Source organism: Brachionichthys hirsutus, chromosome 18 (genome assembly GCF_040956055.1).
Source record: "Brachionichthys hirsutus isolate HB-005 chromosome 18, CSIRO-AGI_Bhir_v1, whole genome shotgun sequence".
In the NCBI taxonomy this organism is placed as follows: domain Eukaryota; kingdom Metazoa; phylum Chordata; class Actinopteri; order Lophiiformes; family Brachionichthyidae; genus Brachionichthys; species Brachionichthys hirsutus.
The window spans coordinates 5,799,612-5,818,783 of NC_090914.1; the positions used below are offsets into that span (position 1 = coordinate 5,799,612).

Sequence of the window (19,172 nt, forward strand, 5' to 3'; positions counted from 1 at the left end):
AACAAAAACACTATCAATGAATTCAAAACGGCTTTAAATGCTCGGAAACTATAATTAGAAGCAAATACATCTCTCAATTAACAGGGGCTGGAATAAAGAATCAGAAGGGCAGCGGTGCATGTTTACGCTGACATCACCCATATGAAATATTTAAAGTTTACCAATTAAATATTTAACCTCAGCACCGCCAACCTCCCAGTTTGATGCTGTTCTATAGTCTGGCCAAAGGATGGCGCCAGACACCAAGAACTCAAAGAGGCATTGTTGCGCCTGGAAGACGGAGGCAACAGTTGCTCCGAAACTGATTCATCAACCCCCCCCCCCCTTGAACGTGCACCTAAAGAAAAACCTATTTTTTCTTCTTTAAATCATCAAGTTATTCTCTTTTCTTCTAGTGTTGCTTTCAATTTAAATTAGAATAGTCATTTATATTATTTAAAAATGCTCTATCTGATATGATCTCAATGCGGAGTGCTCATAAATTCCCATATATGAGAGAAGCTCCATGTCTTTTAACCTCATGAGCGCTCTTCTGGTCACATAACACAAATCCACACGGAGCGCACAGAGTTTTGGAAGACGCCGACATAGTGGTGTGGAATTTAGGTGAAGTGCGCATTTCTGAGGTGGATGCGCTCTACAGTGTTGAGCGGTCTGCGGCACGGCAGCCCTCACCTCACAGTTCCCAACATTACGCAGGGAAAGTTTTCTTCTGCCCTCCCACTGCAAGGGGAAACACCGCCTCCTGCGTATACCAAAACTCCTCCACTGTAAACCTATGCCAGTCACTTTACCAGTTACCACCGATCAGCGGCTACTGGTCGGGTACAGCCTGACCGATGACTGGCGACCCCGTGTCAGGTCTTCAGTCCAGCCGATGGCTCAGCCCCGCGGAGGAGTAATCTTAGTCTGGGAGAATGAGGTCAGTTGGGAGAGATGTAGTGCCCGAAGGAGGGGGTCACCACAGCCGCACATTCACTGTAAGTGTCACATTGTATATGATTGACCTTTTAATAGGCTCGTTTCCGCGCCTAATAGGAAAAAGACGCACAGTTTGCGTCTCTTTGGTGCGCACTTCTTTAACACGCGCTTTTCAAGGCTCGTCAGGGCGACAAGTGCCACTTTCAAACTTTAACGTGGTTGTGATGCGAACCTGTTGCCCATCCATGCGATCAAACCAAACTATTTCCCTCCCGTTTCAGGTGGAGGGGCGTCCGAGCGGCGCGTCTCCGGTAGCCCCCAGGAAAAGACTCAATTCTGCGGAGGACGCGCGCTGCAGCAGCCGGCCCCCCCCTGACGGCGCCGGGTCGGTTTCCAGCTCCGAGTCGGAAGAAAAGGGAGGCTTTTGTCAACAATGTCAGCAGAAAGTCACAGAACTGAAGCGGCAAGCCCGAGCTCTGGCAGACCAAAGCGCATTGAAGGTTGGTTTGATCACTTTCTCACGGGAGTTGAGACCAATCTGAAGTTCAAACTCAAGTCATTGAGCAGATTTACACCTTCAGGTTTGACCGCCTGCATTCTCTTGCTTAGTTTACGGTCATTTTGTTCGTAAAGAGATTAGATTTACAGCTTGAGGAGCCCCTCAGTGCTGCTACATATCTTTGCGTGTCTTGAACACCTGCACCTGCTCTCCATGCTCATATCTCTGGCCAATAAAATGTGATCCTCTCCACGGTTTGTGACTGCACTATAGGAAAGCTCCCACGGCCCACTTGTTGAGATGTGTGTTGCGTGCCTGACTTCAAATGTTGGCCTTGGATGTGAAAACTGGAGTGTTTGAGACATTGAAAGTGACCCATTGTTTAGCCAAACAATGCTTATCACTTTATTTTGCTGGTGTGTGTGTGTGTGTGTGTGGAGGGGGGGCGAGGGAGTCGAAATGAGTGAACCGCTCACGCTGGAGACTCGGGAGGAAGTTGAAGTCCCATTCGACCTTCGCTGTGCATTGAAAGTGTTCCTGTACGGCGGCTCCCACGGTTCCCACCGCTGTTAAATATAGGCCCTGCATGGGACTGGGACCGCTGTTGTTGGGGCAGTCTGGGTTTGCCTCCTTCGGCTGGTTCTCCTTTGTTGTCCTGTTTTAGAGAGCGACGATAGATTGGCTTACAACCCTCGCAAGGTTCACTCCAAATCCCAACAGCACCCAGCGTTCATACGGGAACAGGGCGTCGGGGGACAGGGGATATTTTTGAAGCACCTGGCCCCCTTGTTTGGGATATCTGCATGTGTGTGGTCTATTCTTTGCTCTAAGCCTATTAGATCTATGTTCAGGTATCAGGTAAGTCCACATCCAGCCTACTGCCATTATATGCTATGGGAACCTACCCCTCCCCTTTTTATGGTGGGACCATCCAGGAGTTCTCTGCGGCCTTCACCAGGTGTGCTGCGTTGTAGAATGCGACGAGAGAGGCTCATTTAACTTGTACTTGTTGACGGCTAAATTGGGCCTCCGTTTTTGGGTTGACGGCAGGATGCTATTATTGCACCCGATGGTATGAGCCGCTCCGGCTAAAGGACAATAAAACCATTGTCTCAGTGAGTTTGAGATCCTCACAGGTGAGGCCTCATAAGTTATGGCTGATCGCTTCAAAATTGTTTCCTCTTTGGAGGAAGTCGGGTCAATGGGGGGCGACTCAGGTGGCCCGGAGGTCGGACTGGGACCAGCCCACTAGGATCCAGCCGGCGTTGTGGCTGTTGTTGTCATGGGTTAAACACGAGTGGAGACCATTTACCCGAGGTCACGCTTCCCCTCCCTCCCTCCCTCCCTCCCAGGCCATCCACCGTCCAGTCTTTTTTTGTGAAGAGGAAGTCGGCGTGACTTCCCCCTCTTCCCCTCGCCCAGCCCGTAGACGTATTGTCTGAAGGCGGTTAGTAGTGAGTAAATCAAAATTCAAGGAAGAGCGTTTGGGCAGAGTGAGTGTGTTTTCATACATGACGGCGAGGAAAATTCAGTGTTGACATGCGCCGAGGCCTTCCAGACAGCTTGTGTGTTTTCCTGTTTGGGTCTGAAGGAAGCTGCTTACGCTACGTCCTGCGAGTAATGCGTTTCCCTCCTCATGGCGGCCTAGAGGTATAGATAAATCCTGGGAATATATTCAGTTTTGGCACACAGGCCACTTGAGGAGCATTCGACTCATAAACTCATCCTCTTATTTATTGCTTTTTTATGAAATGCCTTAAGTTTAGCTGTCTTTGCACATTATTTTGTAATTCAGACGATTTATAATTAAAAAAAAAGGCCTCCTCCAAAAAGAGAGGAAAACAGTTAACTGAAAACCATCAGGCCTGATCTAATCAGGGGAATTCACCTGTACAATTTGCATAATTACAACCTACAAGCTGTACCTTCAATAGTTTACAGCAGACAGTCTGGATTCAATAATTGCAGACTGTGCTTATTGTGGCTGGACGTAGCGGCTAGGTGAGGTGCATATGAAGAAGATGATCACTTAAACCTCATCTTCAAAGAAGCCAATTAGCTGCTTACTGTAATCAGAGGCTCTGCCAACCCAGACGGATTGGGGGGGGGGGGGGGGGGGGGGGAGCGTGCAGCTGGATCGGAGCCATCCTCCGCACTTCAACGCTTCCTGTTGTCGCTTTTTTAAGTTTCTCATCTGAAAGGGACAACCTACTTAATCAGCTGTCAATTACAGCAATAGATGTTTGCGTTTTTATTAGATTTTATTAAAATTAGAGGTACACAAAAACCGTTGTGTGAAATGCAGAAATCTGATTGGTTGAGGGTTTGATGAGATTGTCTCTGTGCTAAATGAAGCTCCTTTCAGACAAGTCCGGTCAAGGTGGGACCTTTGTGTCTTTATGACGCACGGCCGTTCCATATAAGCAACACAAAGGGGGTAATTGCTGTTCTGCCTCTAAGCCGTTAGAAGAGGTCTTAACAGAGCCGCATCAGCATCTGGATCACGACAGCATGTTGTTGAGGTGGTGCAATCGCATAAAGACATCGCGGGTCGTGCTGGAACCTTTCCCAGAAGTCAACAGGCCAGTGGCGGGGTACACCCTGGACAAGCCGCCAGTTCATTGCGTGGCCCCTATTTTATGGTGATAAAACTAAATAAGGAAATGTGTTCAATTGAGAGACTGCAGTGTTCATAAGCTTTCACTCAAACGGCTTTGGAGCTTGTGACGCCCTGCAGTTCTGTGATGGCTTGAAGGTTCCGATTTATTTAGCTGGTCACCATGGAGACCTTGATGTAATTTATTTTAAATAATTTTGACAGAAAATGGAAAAAGGTCCAGCTAATAATGAGCACCACATCCTGCTGATGTATGCGTAATGTGTCCGAGCCTATTATGGAAGGCGTGTGACCATGAATACAGCTGCAGGAATTAATTTGTACCATGAGGCCTTTTTCATGTGGAATTCATAAATTATGACACTGGTAATTCTCAGAAAGACTCATTTGGATTCATGTTTGATTTGCTACTTCTTTGTTCGTGTTTTGGCCTTTGATCCACTTTTGGTGCAGAGTTGTTATTGGATTCATGTTCAGTGGTGCACATTAGGTTTTGTATCCTGAAACAAAGAGTGAGAGCAAATTAATCAACCCTTACGTCATACAGCAAATGTTTACTGGCCATAAATTTAGGGACATTAGCTTGTGTGATTGATTAACATTTCTAACTGCAGTATGTGCATAAATAATCATTATTACCCTTTTGTGGTTCCTTTCCACTTATTTCTTTACAATTTCTATTCCCTCTTGTCCACTCATGGATTTGTTTATACCAGTAACTGTCAAAGAGGAATTTGGGCTGAGTGTTGGGTTGCCGTGGCCAACCGGCCTGCAGCGATGTTGCTTTGTTTATCACACATAGGGGAGAGTGTCAGCATATGAAAGTGGGAGCTCATCAATGACTTCGTACCTGCCTACTGTTCGTCAGGTGAGTTGTTAGAGGGGGGGCGGGATTACCTCTTCTTTGTTGAATGACCTCTGACCTCTCTGTCAGTTCTCCTGGTCTTTATGGTGGGCTAGGGTTTCAGAGAGCCGACCTGAGCTGGAACAGGTGTAAGGTGCCAGGCTGGCTGCAGGACTGCAGGCAGGATGGAGTGACTGGCAAATGGATGGACAGAAGGACAAACAGACTGCGTGACTCCCCCCCCCCCTCCGGTTGTGAAACGTGAGCTGATGTGGCGCTAAAACAGAGCATGGCCATATTGTTCTCTTCACCTCCAGGCACCTGAGCCCCCAGAGGGTCTTTGTGATGTGTGTGTTGCGCACCTGTGTGCCCGCACAGCAGTGCATTCACTCCAGAGAGCTTGGGAGGAGATGAGAGACGAGAGGGGAGAGCAGAGGAGACTGCACCCCCCCCCCCACCTCCCTGCATGCAATGTGACTTCTGCTTTACGGCATGTGGCTGCATTAAACCGTAGAGCAATAATCTGGTGTCAGGCGGGGCAGAGGCCGTAGACATCAGTCATGGTGCTCCCGTGCTTCGCTGCATCTGCGTGCCTCAGCAGCATGCAGCTGTTCACCGCCACTTTACCTCAAGTTTCCACAGCTTCATTCGCGCTTTCAGCTGTCAGCCCAGCATCTTCATGTGATATCAATTTGCACGCGTCTACTTCTTTTAAATTTATTTGAAACGGCTGCATTTGTAATCTGTCGGTCGCATCAAGTAAACTGGAAGTGCCAGAAGATGACGTCACATGACGTTTTCTTTGTTCATAGCGATGATCAGAATTAGTTTCTGTCATTTAAATGAGAAACATATGGCTTTTAAAATGATGTCACTGTAAAACATTTGGAATAACCCCCCGGACATTACAGCACTGCAGGTACTCATCAAACAAAGGAATCAGACAGCTCACATTTTGGTTGCCGTTGAAGAAAATCCAACCTTTATCTCCTCATGGAAACGGCACATTTCAGCCAGCGTGCTTCAGATCTAGAAAAGAAAACAAATCCATCCGTAGTTTGGGGAGTGTAAAGTATTTTTCATTTATTTTTATGCTCCCAGATTTTCATAACTGGTTCTGTTTTTCAAACCAGTTGACTTTCAGCGGGCAAATTCTTTTTTCTAACCTTTAGGCGGCTTTGGAATGAAGGCCATATTCTCACTAAGTCTACTGCAGTTTCTCTTTCCAACCGTAATTGCGCAAGTTGAAAGGGAATTGACCCCAATTGTTGCCTCCCAGTCCTCTACTTATTGAAATTGCAAGGGGTAAATAGCTGCAAGGCAGAGTGCAGGAAATGGGTTTAGGGTGCGCCGATGCAGGGGCCGATGGGTCTGGAAGGAAACTGGGCTGTGGTAGGACTGATGATTGACTTTCATCGGGAGGATAGCGAAGGAATCTGTTGGTTTCCACCTGGAATAACGGGCATTCCATACGTCTGCACCGCGTTCCTAACTGCAGATCCACAGGCAATATGAAACAGGAGCTGACTGCAGATGCACGCACGCACACACACACACACACACACACACACGGTTTACCTGAATGCATTTGCAGTGATCTATCCAGATGTTGCCTCTGAAGGTGATAAAAGCCATTTAATGCTGCTCAGACCTGGAATGTTCTCTGCTGCCTTCAGTTACTGCACAGGTTTCAGCACCTTTCTCATTCATGAAAGTCAAATATGTAAAGCCCACCTGTTATCCTTAACGGCTATTCAGTATAGACATAGTTGTGTGACTTAGGAGACCAGCTGCACCATCAGCTCATAATGAGCTGATGGGAAAGCAGTAAACTCGAGGACAACACGCCTCACGCTGGTCTGACACGCCGAGAAGGAGGTTAAAGAAAAAGTACGGTAATGTAAGAAATATTTACATTTTACACGAATCTTTCTCTCCTTGACGATCTGTCAAATACTAGTTTATTTTCATCACTCTTTTGACAGCAGACCTGGGGCACACCTGGGTGGAGTGGAGTGGTCCGGTCCTGAGATCGTGATAACGCCCATATTCTTTAACAGTTTCTCATCGTTCGTGTATTTGAAGAATGACCTCCATGCATAATGGCGCTCGTCTGAATGGGTTTGCCGCTGTTTACGGAAGGATCATGTGTTACAATGAGCCAGACTGAGATGAAACAATGGATCTACAGTCTAGGCTCGCTGTTACGGCTCTGCCAGAATGACATCGAGCAACAAAGGCAGAAATGTCAGTGTTTGCTTTTTTGAGATTAAAGAGAATCTGTGTTACATTTCTCTGTAAATGCAATCCAGTTTTAAAATTGGTGCAGAATGAGCCTGATTAAACTCATACTTTACAGATATAAAAAGACTCTGCAGAAACTCCTTGTGGTCGGGCAGAACACCTTTTTAAACATTGTTAGGGATTTTCTTTTCTCAGTACACTTCAGTAATCAAAACAAAATCACAACACTTACATTGTAATTAGACCCGTCTTTAGGAGTAACCCATCCGCTCCCTCCCTCTCAGCGGCTGTAGAGTGTGGCTGTGCTTGTGAGTGCACCAGTTCGTTCATGTCATATTTCTATATACGTCTCCGGACCACAGTATGCATACATCTCTGTGTGATTCTATTTGTGTTTGTGTAACATTAGACGGATCGTGATTGGTAGATGGGTTGCGTTAACTCGATTTGCTGGCCTCCATCGCTATGTGTTGGGACTGTTCTTTATTGTCAGGGACCCGTTCTGAAGTATAGTGCTCTATAAATCCTGGCGCAGCGTGAAAATGCCAGTCAAAGTTCGCACTGCTCATGTTCATTTCATGCTTGAGCGTCCAGCCCTGCGAGCGACGATGAGTGTGTGTATTGATGATGAGTGAATGCGCGCGTAAGCACCAGAGGAAAGAGAAAGAGATGGAGCACATTCAGAGTCCCTCCATCTTTTCCACTTTGCTGCAGAAGTCATCCATCCTTCTGAACTTAACCGCTACCAATTTATGATTGCATTATGACCGCCAGTGTTTTATCCTCATTCCAACGCACAGGCTGGGTGGTGGTCTGGTTAATGGAGAAGGTGCTCGGCCGCTCCTTTTATTCTGGTTCAGTTGGTGCTTATATCAGGTTATACCACACCACTTGGACTACAGTGCACTCAGTTGTTACTGTAAATATGCAAAACCACAGATTTACATAAGCTCGTATTGCTCATGCATCCAGGTGGCGCAGACGGAAAGAGGAAGTGGACACTGCGTGCTTTGGTGTGCATTTTTCTTTCATCGTTGAATGACTTGACTTAGCAACTTGTCTGCTGACATTTTAAAGGAAATAGCAAGGCAATGCATTCTGCAAAATGGCAGCGAAGTTGTTCTTGTTCCCGATGAAAACTGAATGTCTCCATAGGCAGAACGCTGGAAAGGTCAGCCTCAGCTGTATGGATTTCATAATGGATTTGCAGCGGAATGATGTCAATCAAGCTGCAGTAGCATTTTGCCGGTCAGTGGTTGGCAGATCAGCGCTTTTTCTGCATGCTCTTGCTGCATTTGCACTGATGATCTTAATCATAAAATCCTTTTCATCCCTTCTCTGTTAAACTCTAGTCAGTGAAACTTGACTAAACTCAAGCACTGACAACTTCTGGTTGCTCATTTCTTTATTTTGTACCTTCAACTTTAAGAAACATAATATAAAACCAAATCCTCCTGAGTGGCTCGGGTTGTTTTGCAGTGAAGAACTTTTTCTCTCACTTTTAAACTATTTTAGAAATGAGACAGTCACTGGTGTTGAGGAAAAAAAAGAAAAAAACAAATAATAATTTATTCATGGTCAGATCAGCATTTGCCGTTGCTCTTGCAGGGTGGAGAAAACTTTCCCTGCCTTTCTCCCATTAATAGATTTGCCCTTTATGCATCCCCTCTTGTTACTGCTACTCTATTTTATGATGTCAGTCTCTCTGGTGAAGAGCTCTGGGGTGTTGTATCTCCTTCATGTTTGTCTGGCACTTAAACGTAACCCTCTCTATTTACAAGTCCCAAACTGCCTCTCCATCCTCTGCATTGCCTCTCAGTCTCAGCTCAGCACGGCCTGTAAAAGGCCGGCTACTGTTGTTGTCCTGGGAAGTCGCTTTGCCAGCTTTCCAGGTTGAGTGTGAAGGCAGCCTGTGAGAGAATATGGACACGTGCATGTAAGATTGTCCTTAGATTGCCTTGACGTTTCATGTGACTTCACTTTTTCTTTCTTTTTTTTTTTGTATTTTGTTCTTTCAAGCCGATGATTTATGCCGTGGTTTATTTGAATGCTTCTCTCAAGCACATTTAAATCAACGTCGATGATTGTTTAGCACTCTGAATTTATGCAGCTAGCAGGAATATTTCTGGAATGCCTTTGAACGTGTCTGTGCACCGTAGAAATGCTTCTGTCTTTTAGATGCGTAGCTGAAAAACAGGAAGCTTTCATGGCTCATACCTGTGTCTTTGACCCCAACCAGGGTCATTCTCTTATGTCCACTGCGGCCTACCGGCTATTAAACGCGCGTGTTGAACATGCATTTCTTTGACATTTAGTGCTTTTCAGGTTGTGTCAGCTCGAGGTTGACATTGAAGAGATGGATGAGCCTCCAGGGGAGGCCTTCATCACATAAACCAATTCAGACCTTTGGCTTAAGTTCCTGAGCTCTTCTGAAATTATTCAAGCGATCAACATCTTTTATTGCACTTCTCGGTTAAGAAAGAAAGTTGCGAATGTTTAAATCATGTGAATGTGATTTTTTAATGGACTCATTTTGCCTTTTCATTCACTCTATCCCACCTTTCTGCTACCCAGGCAAACGCATTTCTCAACACGCGTGACTCTCATAAAACAATCCTAACGTCCGTGTGCGCATTCCTTCACCAGCATGTATTCACCACAGTCACACGGTCATTATCACATCCAGCTAGCGCAGGGGTCCCTAAACTACGGCCCGCCTCCACATTTGGCCCGGCACCCTGAACAATACCAGAGACATTTTTTCTGTGACGAACCCGGAAAGGGTTATTTGGTTATTATTTATTTCCTGACTTTTCTTTTCTGTGAAGAAAGGGTTATTTGGGTGTGGCTGTCTGGAAAACAATAAATGTTTAGGCACCCCTGCGATTGTCACACTTTTCCTTTACAAACTGGCCCCGGCCCTCCAACAGAGAAGGGACAAGTTATATGGCCCTCACAGGAAAAAAGTTTGGGGAACGCTGCTCTAGTGAAACGTCATCCCCTCCTCCCTATTCTGTCCATCCAATGACCCCCTCGGCCTTCCCTTGTCCCATGCTGGGCATTTCTTCTTCCCTTTGTAAGCCAGGGGCAGTTCTTGACTGCAGCATCTAATGAGGGGCGTGAAACCGGGACATACTTGAACTCCGGCACGCTGCAGACCACATTTGAAGTGGATCTGTCCCTTTCAGACTTGACCTGATTTGTCTATTTCCATCTCTTTTACACCTACTTAGATTCACACACCATTAACATCAGTGGTTGAATTCCATACGAGAAAGTGGTCTGAAAAGTGATTCTTGGCCGAGTTATTGCGGGTGCTGTAAAAGCCCTACAGTAGCCATCTAAAGTCCTGGTGGTGCTTTGTGGACGGAGGGCTCGAGGCCCCTCCAGCCACTGAACGATGCTTAATTAGCTCATAAACAAAGGCTTGCTGGGGATCAGAGAGGGCAATCGTAGAGCCCCGCTCCTTTGAGCGTCTCTCGCCGTCGACAAAGCCTCCCTAATGGCCCCGTCGCCGCTTGTTGTGCTTCACCGTGGTGTGTTTCCTGACAACATAAAAGGCTTACATTCCGAAAAGAGCCTTGGACAAGAGACGATAGCCGCCCACACCTCCCTCGGCCCCCGACGTTTCGCTTCCTCTCCTTCGGCTGGATATTGACATTGCTCCTCCACTCACCTCCACAGCGTATGTTTGGTTCCCCGTGGCGACCAGCGCTTTCATCTCCTTCCGTTTAGTGTCGTGTCCGTGACTTTGGTGGTCTGTTTAATTGTGCGTCCTTTGTGTGAAGCGGTGCTGGCACGCTGCTGGGAGCCTGTAAGGAAGCGCTTGGCACACAGAACACTCAGCCAGACACTGCAGCGAGTATTCAAGTTTGGCATGACGGGAGGGCGGACGAGAATTTAACACATGCATGGGATGCGTTTTTATGGGTTTACACTTGTGCACATCCACATTTGCACTAGTCAGTGAGTGTGTTATTTTTTTTGTAAACGTGGACACGAGGCCCTCTAAAGAAAACAAACGACCGCCGGGGCGTGAGGATAGCACGGCAGCAGGTCGGAGGCATTCTCTGCTTGTTTGTGTGGCCATGTTATCGTCTCCTGTTTCCTGTCAAAACAGGAAATGACAGGGGTGAAAATGGAGCCTCGGAAAGTGTCTCCTTGATGTGTGTTGGCTGGAAGTCCAGCTCCACCTGACAGCGACCCCCTTCCCAGCCAGATAAACAGACGTATTCAGGGCGTAAACCCACAGCGGGATCCTTTCGTGCTGTTATTTTTTATCAGTTTCACAAAGCACATGAAGGCGATGCCTTTCCCAGCTGTTGACACAGGTCTGGGTCATTTTTGTCTCCAAAACGGAGCAGTAGGGGAGAGAGGGGACGTCCCACGTGGACGTGTCCTTTTTGGCTGTCGGCTGATTACGTGATTGCAGCCTCTGTTTAGGAAGGGAAACCCTTTTTGACATTTCGTTAATCATGAAAACAAGACACTCCTTTTCTTTGGATGACCCCCAGACCTCCATCACAATACCTTTTCCATCACGCTGGAGCGTCGTGTGATTTTATACATCAATCACACATATTTTTGAATTTTACAAAGGACTCCCCTACACACACACACACATTACCACTGATGGAAACTGCAGGTAAAAAACTAACAAAAACTCTCCTCTCCTCTGAGTCATTGTGTAAAAACCGAGAGTTGCTCTTTCGGAATCCCAAGAGTTTGTAGGCAGAGCTAAGTTTAGCTCTTTATGAGCTGCTTGTACAAGAATGCTATTGTTGGTTCAACCAGGTTGCACCAAGCAGACTTCTCAGCTTTTGTTTCACAGTCAACAGGTCTTTCAATGGAAAGAGTTTTATTGTTTTTGATATCTGACCAATCAGGTTAACACCAGCATTGTGGCTTGTAGATCGGCTCCCGTCTCTGTCGCAGATGAAGAGGCGGCGTGTGTTTGCTGACTGGGGGTCGAGGCCACCAGCAGGGAGGTCAGAGTTCATTTGTTTTGCTTGACAGACTTTCAGGTGGCAGAAGGCCGCACCAATACTGACCTCCAGGAGTCGCACGACTCGTTACCCTTTGACCCCTAAGCCTCACAATCGAACCCCGAGCGTGAACCAGACATGCCTCTGCATCCAAAGGACCCACATTACAGTTGACTGCATGGGTGTGGTTGTGTTCGCAGCTCAAAAAAGGCACAGATGCTGCTTGTGATTAAATCTGACATGATGTAATGGCTTCTTCTATGTTCCGTCTATTTAAGGAAATTAGCCAAACAAAGCAATTGGGCCCATGCATAACATTTTACCCCCCGAACGTAATGATATCTCTGGCTGCTTTTCCATTTTCCACTCATAAATATCAAATGTTTCTATTAGTCTGCCTCTGTCTGCTGCAGACCGTTGCAGCTCTTCCCTCCTTGCTTTTCGGCTGCTCTTGGCTGTGCGGTTCTCAGGCGCCTCGGTGCAATCGAGGGGCATCACCCAGGCCTTCTGCAGTGAGACATAAAGACTCGGATGCATTTCTATTTCACTTTGAGCCAAATGTATAAATGTCAGTGCAGAGACTCTCTGCTTTCACTCTGTTTGACAGCTTCTATCCTTGCAGTTTAACTCTGGAACATTCAGTTCAGCAGTGAAAACGAATCTCCCTTTTATTTATCTCAGGATTTTGTGCTTCTCCGTCAATATCAATTCCAGCTTTCAATATGAGCCGGTGCAAAGAATGTCCCTGAAGAGTGCAAAGCTTCTGACAACCGTAAGAGTATCTGCTCATTCACAGCGTTGGCCTTGTCTGCCTGTGTTGGCATCACAGACTCAAGAATAGAGACAGTTGTGTAATATCTTCGCTGTTTCCAGGAGGCTAGATTTGCAGGCTGCAGCATCTAACTTGTGTCTCCTCTGACGTTTATTTGTCCAAAGCCTTCGCAAACAGCCTGCCTAGAGTTTGGGCAGTATTTCTTATCATTCTTTGAGCTCTAGACAATGTTTGCTTCGTGTCATTTTATGCCGATCGTACGCAAATTGATCCACCTGTGAATATTTCCTCGGTTGAAAACAAAATACCTGATTAAAATCGCAATATTCCCAGAAGCCTCGGTACTTTAGGAAGTAGGTGTGGCACTTTGAGGATGTATTATGTGTGAGGCCCAAAATTACATGCTATTTCAGATCCCACCGAGTCAGTGTTATCCCGTTGTTCATTTGTTCAGTGTAATTACGCAAGCCTGGCGTCGAGAAGGATGCCTGTTCATGTCAGGCTCTGGTTTTCTGTCAGCTTGTTCATTATAAGAGGCAGAATAAGTTTTATTGAACAATTTTTTTTCTCCCCTGGCCTAAACATTCCCCACCTTCTCATTTCCATCATGCGTAAATGATTAGAGTTGCTTTTCGTTGTAGGCTGTCAGTCCATTAGCAGGATGCCATTGCTCCTAAAAGACAAGGTGACAAAGTGTGCACGGGAAAACATTTTTGATAAGCCGAGCAATTCTTCAGACTCGGTAAGTGGATTAGTGTGCACTGTTCTCTGCAGAGATAGTTCAGCATGGCTCCTTATCTCGCTGATGCTCAGCTGAATGTGTCTAGACACCCCAATTAGCAAGAACCCCCCCCCCAATAAAGATACAACGCCTATGTCTTATCTCTACTAATACTCTCACCAGTCTACGATGTCTAGGTTTTTATAAACACAGACAACATTTTCCCATTAATATAATCCTTCCTGACTGAAAGCCCTGCGCTGATGTTTAAAATTCTATTATCGGTGATAATTGTGTCCTCTGAGAAGTCGCTGGCACAGTAATGACATCTTTCATGACGAATTAGTATTCGCTCCTCACTCCGCCGTACCTCCACGAGGAGGTTTCACCAGAACGACTGCACGACTCTGCCGCTCCATTGTTTCCGCTGACACGCAGCCGCTTTATGAGGCACAAAGGAGCATGTCGCTCTCTGCGATAACGCCGTGCAGACTGGCAGCGGATGGGACTCTCAGAACGGCTCACCTTGCCATTATTTGTGCTTTTCCTGGAGGGACACTGCGAAGGAGGCCAAAACGAGGCCGCTAACCTTTGGCTCATCCTGTAGTCCCCTGTGGCTTTGCGATGCTAATCAGCTAGTCTGTCGTTCGTTGGCATACGGGCTTGATAAGTGAAAATGGAGATATCTGCCAAAAAAAAGTGCAGCTCTGAACAATAACCACTTACAGAGTCTCATTATGCGGCTCCTCACCACAGAATGAAGAGAATGGCGAGCGGAGACAGTGGGAGGCAGACTGAAACTCCGACGGCAGCAGAAAACCTGAATATTTATCTGTATAAAGAAAGCACCGTCCACACAAGAGGGGAGTGGAGAGAATAATGGCACCCTCAACACAGCCTTGTCATCCCTCTCAGAGCCGTTTATGTTCATCACTATGTTCGTTTATCCATCTACGTTCTTCCGCTTTTCCGCTCTGCGGGTCACGAGAGGTTGCTGGAGCCTATCCCGGCTCACTATGGGCGACACCCTGGATGCGTCGCCAGCGCATCGCGGGGCCGCACAAACGCAATCAGCCATTCATTGGTGTGTGCAGCTTATCTTTCTTGCCTCTCTGCCCTTACACCACCTTGTCGTCGATCCCTTCTGCACACAACTTCACCTGCAGTTTATAGCGGCACCTGACTCAGACGCCTGTTCAATATTTCATTATGCTCTCAATTTGGTTTGGCCTGTCTGGAAAAAGGGAAACTATCCGAGAGTGTCCGGCAGCCAAAAAAAAAGAGCTATTCTAATTAGAAGTGCACAAATGGTGATCCGTACTCTAATCCAACGTGTGCCTGGTGAGGACGGCGTATTGAGCTGCCCTGCTGCTGCCTGAATAACAACAGCTTTGGGCAGGATAGCAGAAAATTCCTCAGAGAAATACGTATTCTCTCGTCCAGTCTATCCGGCCATGCAGCCGAGCATGACTTTTCTCACTTATTGAGTTAAAATTACGATTAGTCACCACCACCAGATGTCCGATGAAGACAGTTGTTTAGGCCCCCCCCCCCCAGAGGTGGGGGGGGCCTCTCAACACGTCTATCACGGGCCATAGGTGATGAAAGCATGACGGATCTGGGGCTGAGACGGTGAAGACTACTTTAGGTACGAAGAGGAGAGGGAGAGCTGTTGGAGAGGATGCAGAGGAAGAATAAAGGGCTGCCAAACGGTCTGAAAGCAGCTTGTTTTCTTTATGTGCATGAGTGAACAGGAAAAAGGTAATTAACTGGCCAAGTGGCGAAAAGCTGGAGCGATGGATGGCCGTGGTGTAAAAAAGACTACCACACACACACACACACAAGGGATTGCCCCTTCTCTCCTACTGTAAAGCCTGGCTAAGTGAACCTTTAACGTAATTACACCTTTATAAAAACACGTGCCTCGTGCCTCTCTCATGCGGGTCCCATTCTGCCTTTCAGTAAGAGGAGCCACAATCACTTGCCTCCTGATAAATGGCTTGACCATATGGAGTGGTGACACGTTATTCTAAGGAGTCATTAATGGCTGCAGGGTGGCCAAAGACTTACGGATGATTACGTTAGCCTATGTTTAACTCGGATGTCTCCAGGCTCGACGGGCTTTTTATTTCTGACGGACAGAGACATCTGCCTCTGACAGAATGAGATGTATGCTGCTCCTGTAGCGTGTAGTGAGCTGCACCACAGTCCAAGTGAGGCTGATGGACAGTGACACATCACACGAGATACAACAAATTGGTAAGGCAACTGTATTTTTGGGGGTAATTATTGTGCCCCCAGTAAAGTAGCAGATTTTCCATACCCTGTAATCCTATGTGTCAGCATCCAGGACAGGTGGAGCTATCATGTGTTCCAAGTGTCACCAAGGGGTAAAGTCTATTTGCCTTTTCTGTCAGCTGTGAGTGATTGAGCTCAAGGGAAGATGGAACTGACTCACGCAGGGCAAACAGACGGACATCTGCCTCTGTAAGCGCAACATGGATAGATGCTTCATGCAGGGGCACTTGGCTTGTTAGTGGAATGCTGATGCAAAACTATGATGAGCGTCTATAAACAAGTTTGATATAAAACAAGGTAATGCGTTCATTGTAAAATGTGGTTGGATTTGTTGCAGAATGTGGCAATTGTAGCGAATCATTCTCAGAAGGACTTTGAGTTATGAGTCTTCAGAATACACAGCAGCTGTAGTTCTCAAAAAAGCTTAACGTAAGATAATGGATAAGAGTCTGAATGTAGCTGAACTTAAAAGACAAATCTCACTTAGAGACGCTAAAAGCAGCAGCAGACATTTCATCATTGTTTAATGGAATTTTGTTTTCCGATAAAACACCCAAAAATGACAAAGAAAATGAAGCAGCAATATCTATTTTTTCCCTCACAAAGCCAAAGGGGATGAATGAATTCATTTCTGCAGCGCTGTGTATTTTGTCTGAGGCTGTCGCATCAGGCAGGTAACGACAGTGTTCCTGTGTTGCTGCAGATACTGCCGTTTTGTTTGAGGAACGTCTTATTGCGGGCTTGTTTAATCTTTTCAAGTCGGCAAACGGGGAGGAAGGTGGGGGGGGGGGCATCTGTTTGATGTGATTTGGCGAGCCGTCCCTGTTTTGTGTTTTTTACCAGAGGCATTCCCACAGAGTTTAAATAGCATGCTAGTGTGACATCCTGGGCCATTGTCTTCTTTGCCTTCGAGCAAGCAGTGGTTAAATTTAATGGTCTGTAGCCCAGATCTGCCGGCTGCAGTAAACGCTTTACCTGATATCTAATCAGAGTCATAGACCCTCCAGCCCTTTGCTCCTGCAGGGGAATCTGAGGTCAGTTGGTCAGCTTGAAAAGGGGGGGGGGGGGGGCATATCAAGGTGGTGTGAATGGTTGAAAAGGGAGAATTACAGCACCGGATGTGTTGCTTTTATCATGGGAATGTAATCTGCCTACATGCAAGGCAAGGCCGGCAGCTGTTGTCGGGAATGTTTCCATGCGTTAATAGAAGCCGTAACCCAGCTGAACTGGTTACTGAACAGTTACTAGAGAAGCTCTACAGTAGCAAAGATGGAGAAAATGTCAAATGACTGGTGACCAAAAAAAAATAAGTAAACCTCAATCGACATAATGATCCCAATTATTGTGACTTTATGACAGATGTTCAGATTGGAGTTGACAAGCTGTAACTTCTCATTCTATTTTTTCATTGTAATGGATGCATGTTGGTGCATTTCCTAAATTTCTCTTCTCTTCCTGCCACTTCTGCAGTGGCCCATGGGAGCTTTTTCTCTCTCTTCTTCTCTGCAAAGTATCTTTCAAGTTCAGTGGTAGTGTAAAATGTGGTTCCCATTATTTCACTCTCAGTTCAGCATACATAAAAGTCTCATGCACTTTAAATTCCTATAACCTTCCCTCGATTGAAGATCGAGGCTGAGAAAAAAAAAAGTCTGATGGTAGTTTCTCTTTTTCCTGTACTGATAAGACAAGGTAAATTATTGGGGGGGGGGGGCTTTTGCCCGGTTCTGTTTGTGCTCGAAGGATCCATGAGAGAGAACTCATCCGCGTCTTACTGCCTGGCGCCGCATTCATAAGTGGTTACAGTTGAGCTTGTTTTCTTCAGCCTCTGGGCATGGACTGTCTGTGATGACACTCTCCATCAGCTCAGAGAGAGAGCCAGTTAGTTGGGGGGGGGGGGGGGGGGCTATGTCTCCTGCTGCTGCTGCCCTGCTTTTCATCACCGTTAGTATGAGGGGCGGAGACGGACCCGCGTCTCTAAGGGCTGCGATGGACTCATTCCAGAAGCATGTTGCTCCCTCCCAAGTGTGTTCAGCACGCCTCCTTTCCATAATAAGGCCGTCGCATCTGACTGCATTTGTCCCCAGAGTTTAATAAAGATCGCCGCTGACAGGCAGTAAACCAACACAACCACCCACAATCCTCCATGCTCGGGTCCCAACCCCAGCCTCGCCTCCCTGTCCTATTATCCTGGGCCGTGCATCATCACCATCATCATCCTCATCATCAGTGCCATCAAAGCCTTCAGCCTTGTGGCCGTGGCCCTTTATTCACTCCAGTGGACATAAAGCTTGCGGCCATCTTTACAGGAGGATTCTAACCTCCAGAAACTGAATAGCAGATGGGCTCGGCTTTGTGAGTCCTTTTATTAGCCCCCTTAAATCAACACCTAACAATGCATGGAGAGAGAGAGAGAGAGAGAGCGAGAGAGAGAGGGAAATTGATTTTGTCCATCTAGCAGTGCCCTGAGGTTGGTAAGGGGTGGTCGGAGGGTGAGGGGTGATGGAAGGGCAGAGTTGACTGGTTATGACTTTGCTTCAATTTCCTGTTGCGGAAGCAGGTAGATCAAGCCTGAAGGCTGTGAAAATGACATCCAGTGGTGTTTTCTTACTCTTGCATTCATCTCTAACCATAATTTGTGTCCTATTTTTTCAGATTTTGTTTGCTCGACGTGTCTTTGTATTGAGACCTGACTTTAGCGTCCCTCACTCAGCCTGCTTTGTCCCCAGTCTGTGTTAGCTGTATTAAGTGAAACTGCATTAAAGCAGGGGATTGTTGTTTCCCTCCTGCATCACTCCTCCTGATCACCTCGGAGGTTCCGCGGAGCAAAGGCCTCATAAACCTTTAAGTATGGGCTGTGGGCCCGTGTCTTGGGCCACGACTCCACTGGGCAGGAGTGTAGTGCCCCTTTATGCCTCTTAAGAGACTGTGCTGTCTGTGTGTGTTTGCGTGTGTATAAGTGTTTGTGTTTATTTTGTGAAAACAAAGAGAAAGTTATGTTTCACCCTCACTTAGGATTTGAGAAGCTCATTGATCGCTCCGCATGCAGCCAGCTTCCTGGAGGACATACTTATTTTCACATTTGGTGGATTATCATTTGTTTTCATGCTGGGACGCTTATCATATGTAAATATATGGCTCTGGGCCTCACAGAGTCCCCTCAGCTGTTGTTTTCTTTTGTCATTCTTCCCAAGCAGAGATGAACACCCCAGGGTGTCCTCTTAGAGACATAGTGAAAGGGACAAAACTCCACTGGACACCATTTCTAAAAGAA

The 19,172-nt window shown here is 46.6% G+C and overlaps 1 protein-coding gene across 1 annotated transcript in view; it reads left to right on the forward strand.

Moving 5' to 3' along the window:
• Window positions 1–19,172, forward strand: part of LOC137907455 (kinesin-like protein KIF26A) — a 53,087-nt gene that overhangs the window by 447 nt on the left and 33,468 nt on the right. Inside the window, exon 2 of the mRNA XM_068751794.1 lies at window positions 1,203–1,421. Within this exon, the coding sequence (XP_068607895.1) occupies window positions 1,203–1,421 (219 nt within the window). The remainder of the gene's footprint in view (window positions 1–1,202; window positions 1,422–19,172) is intronic.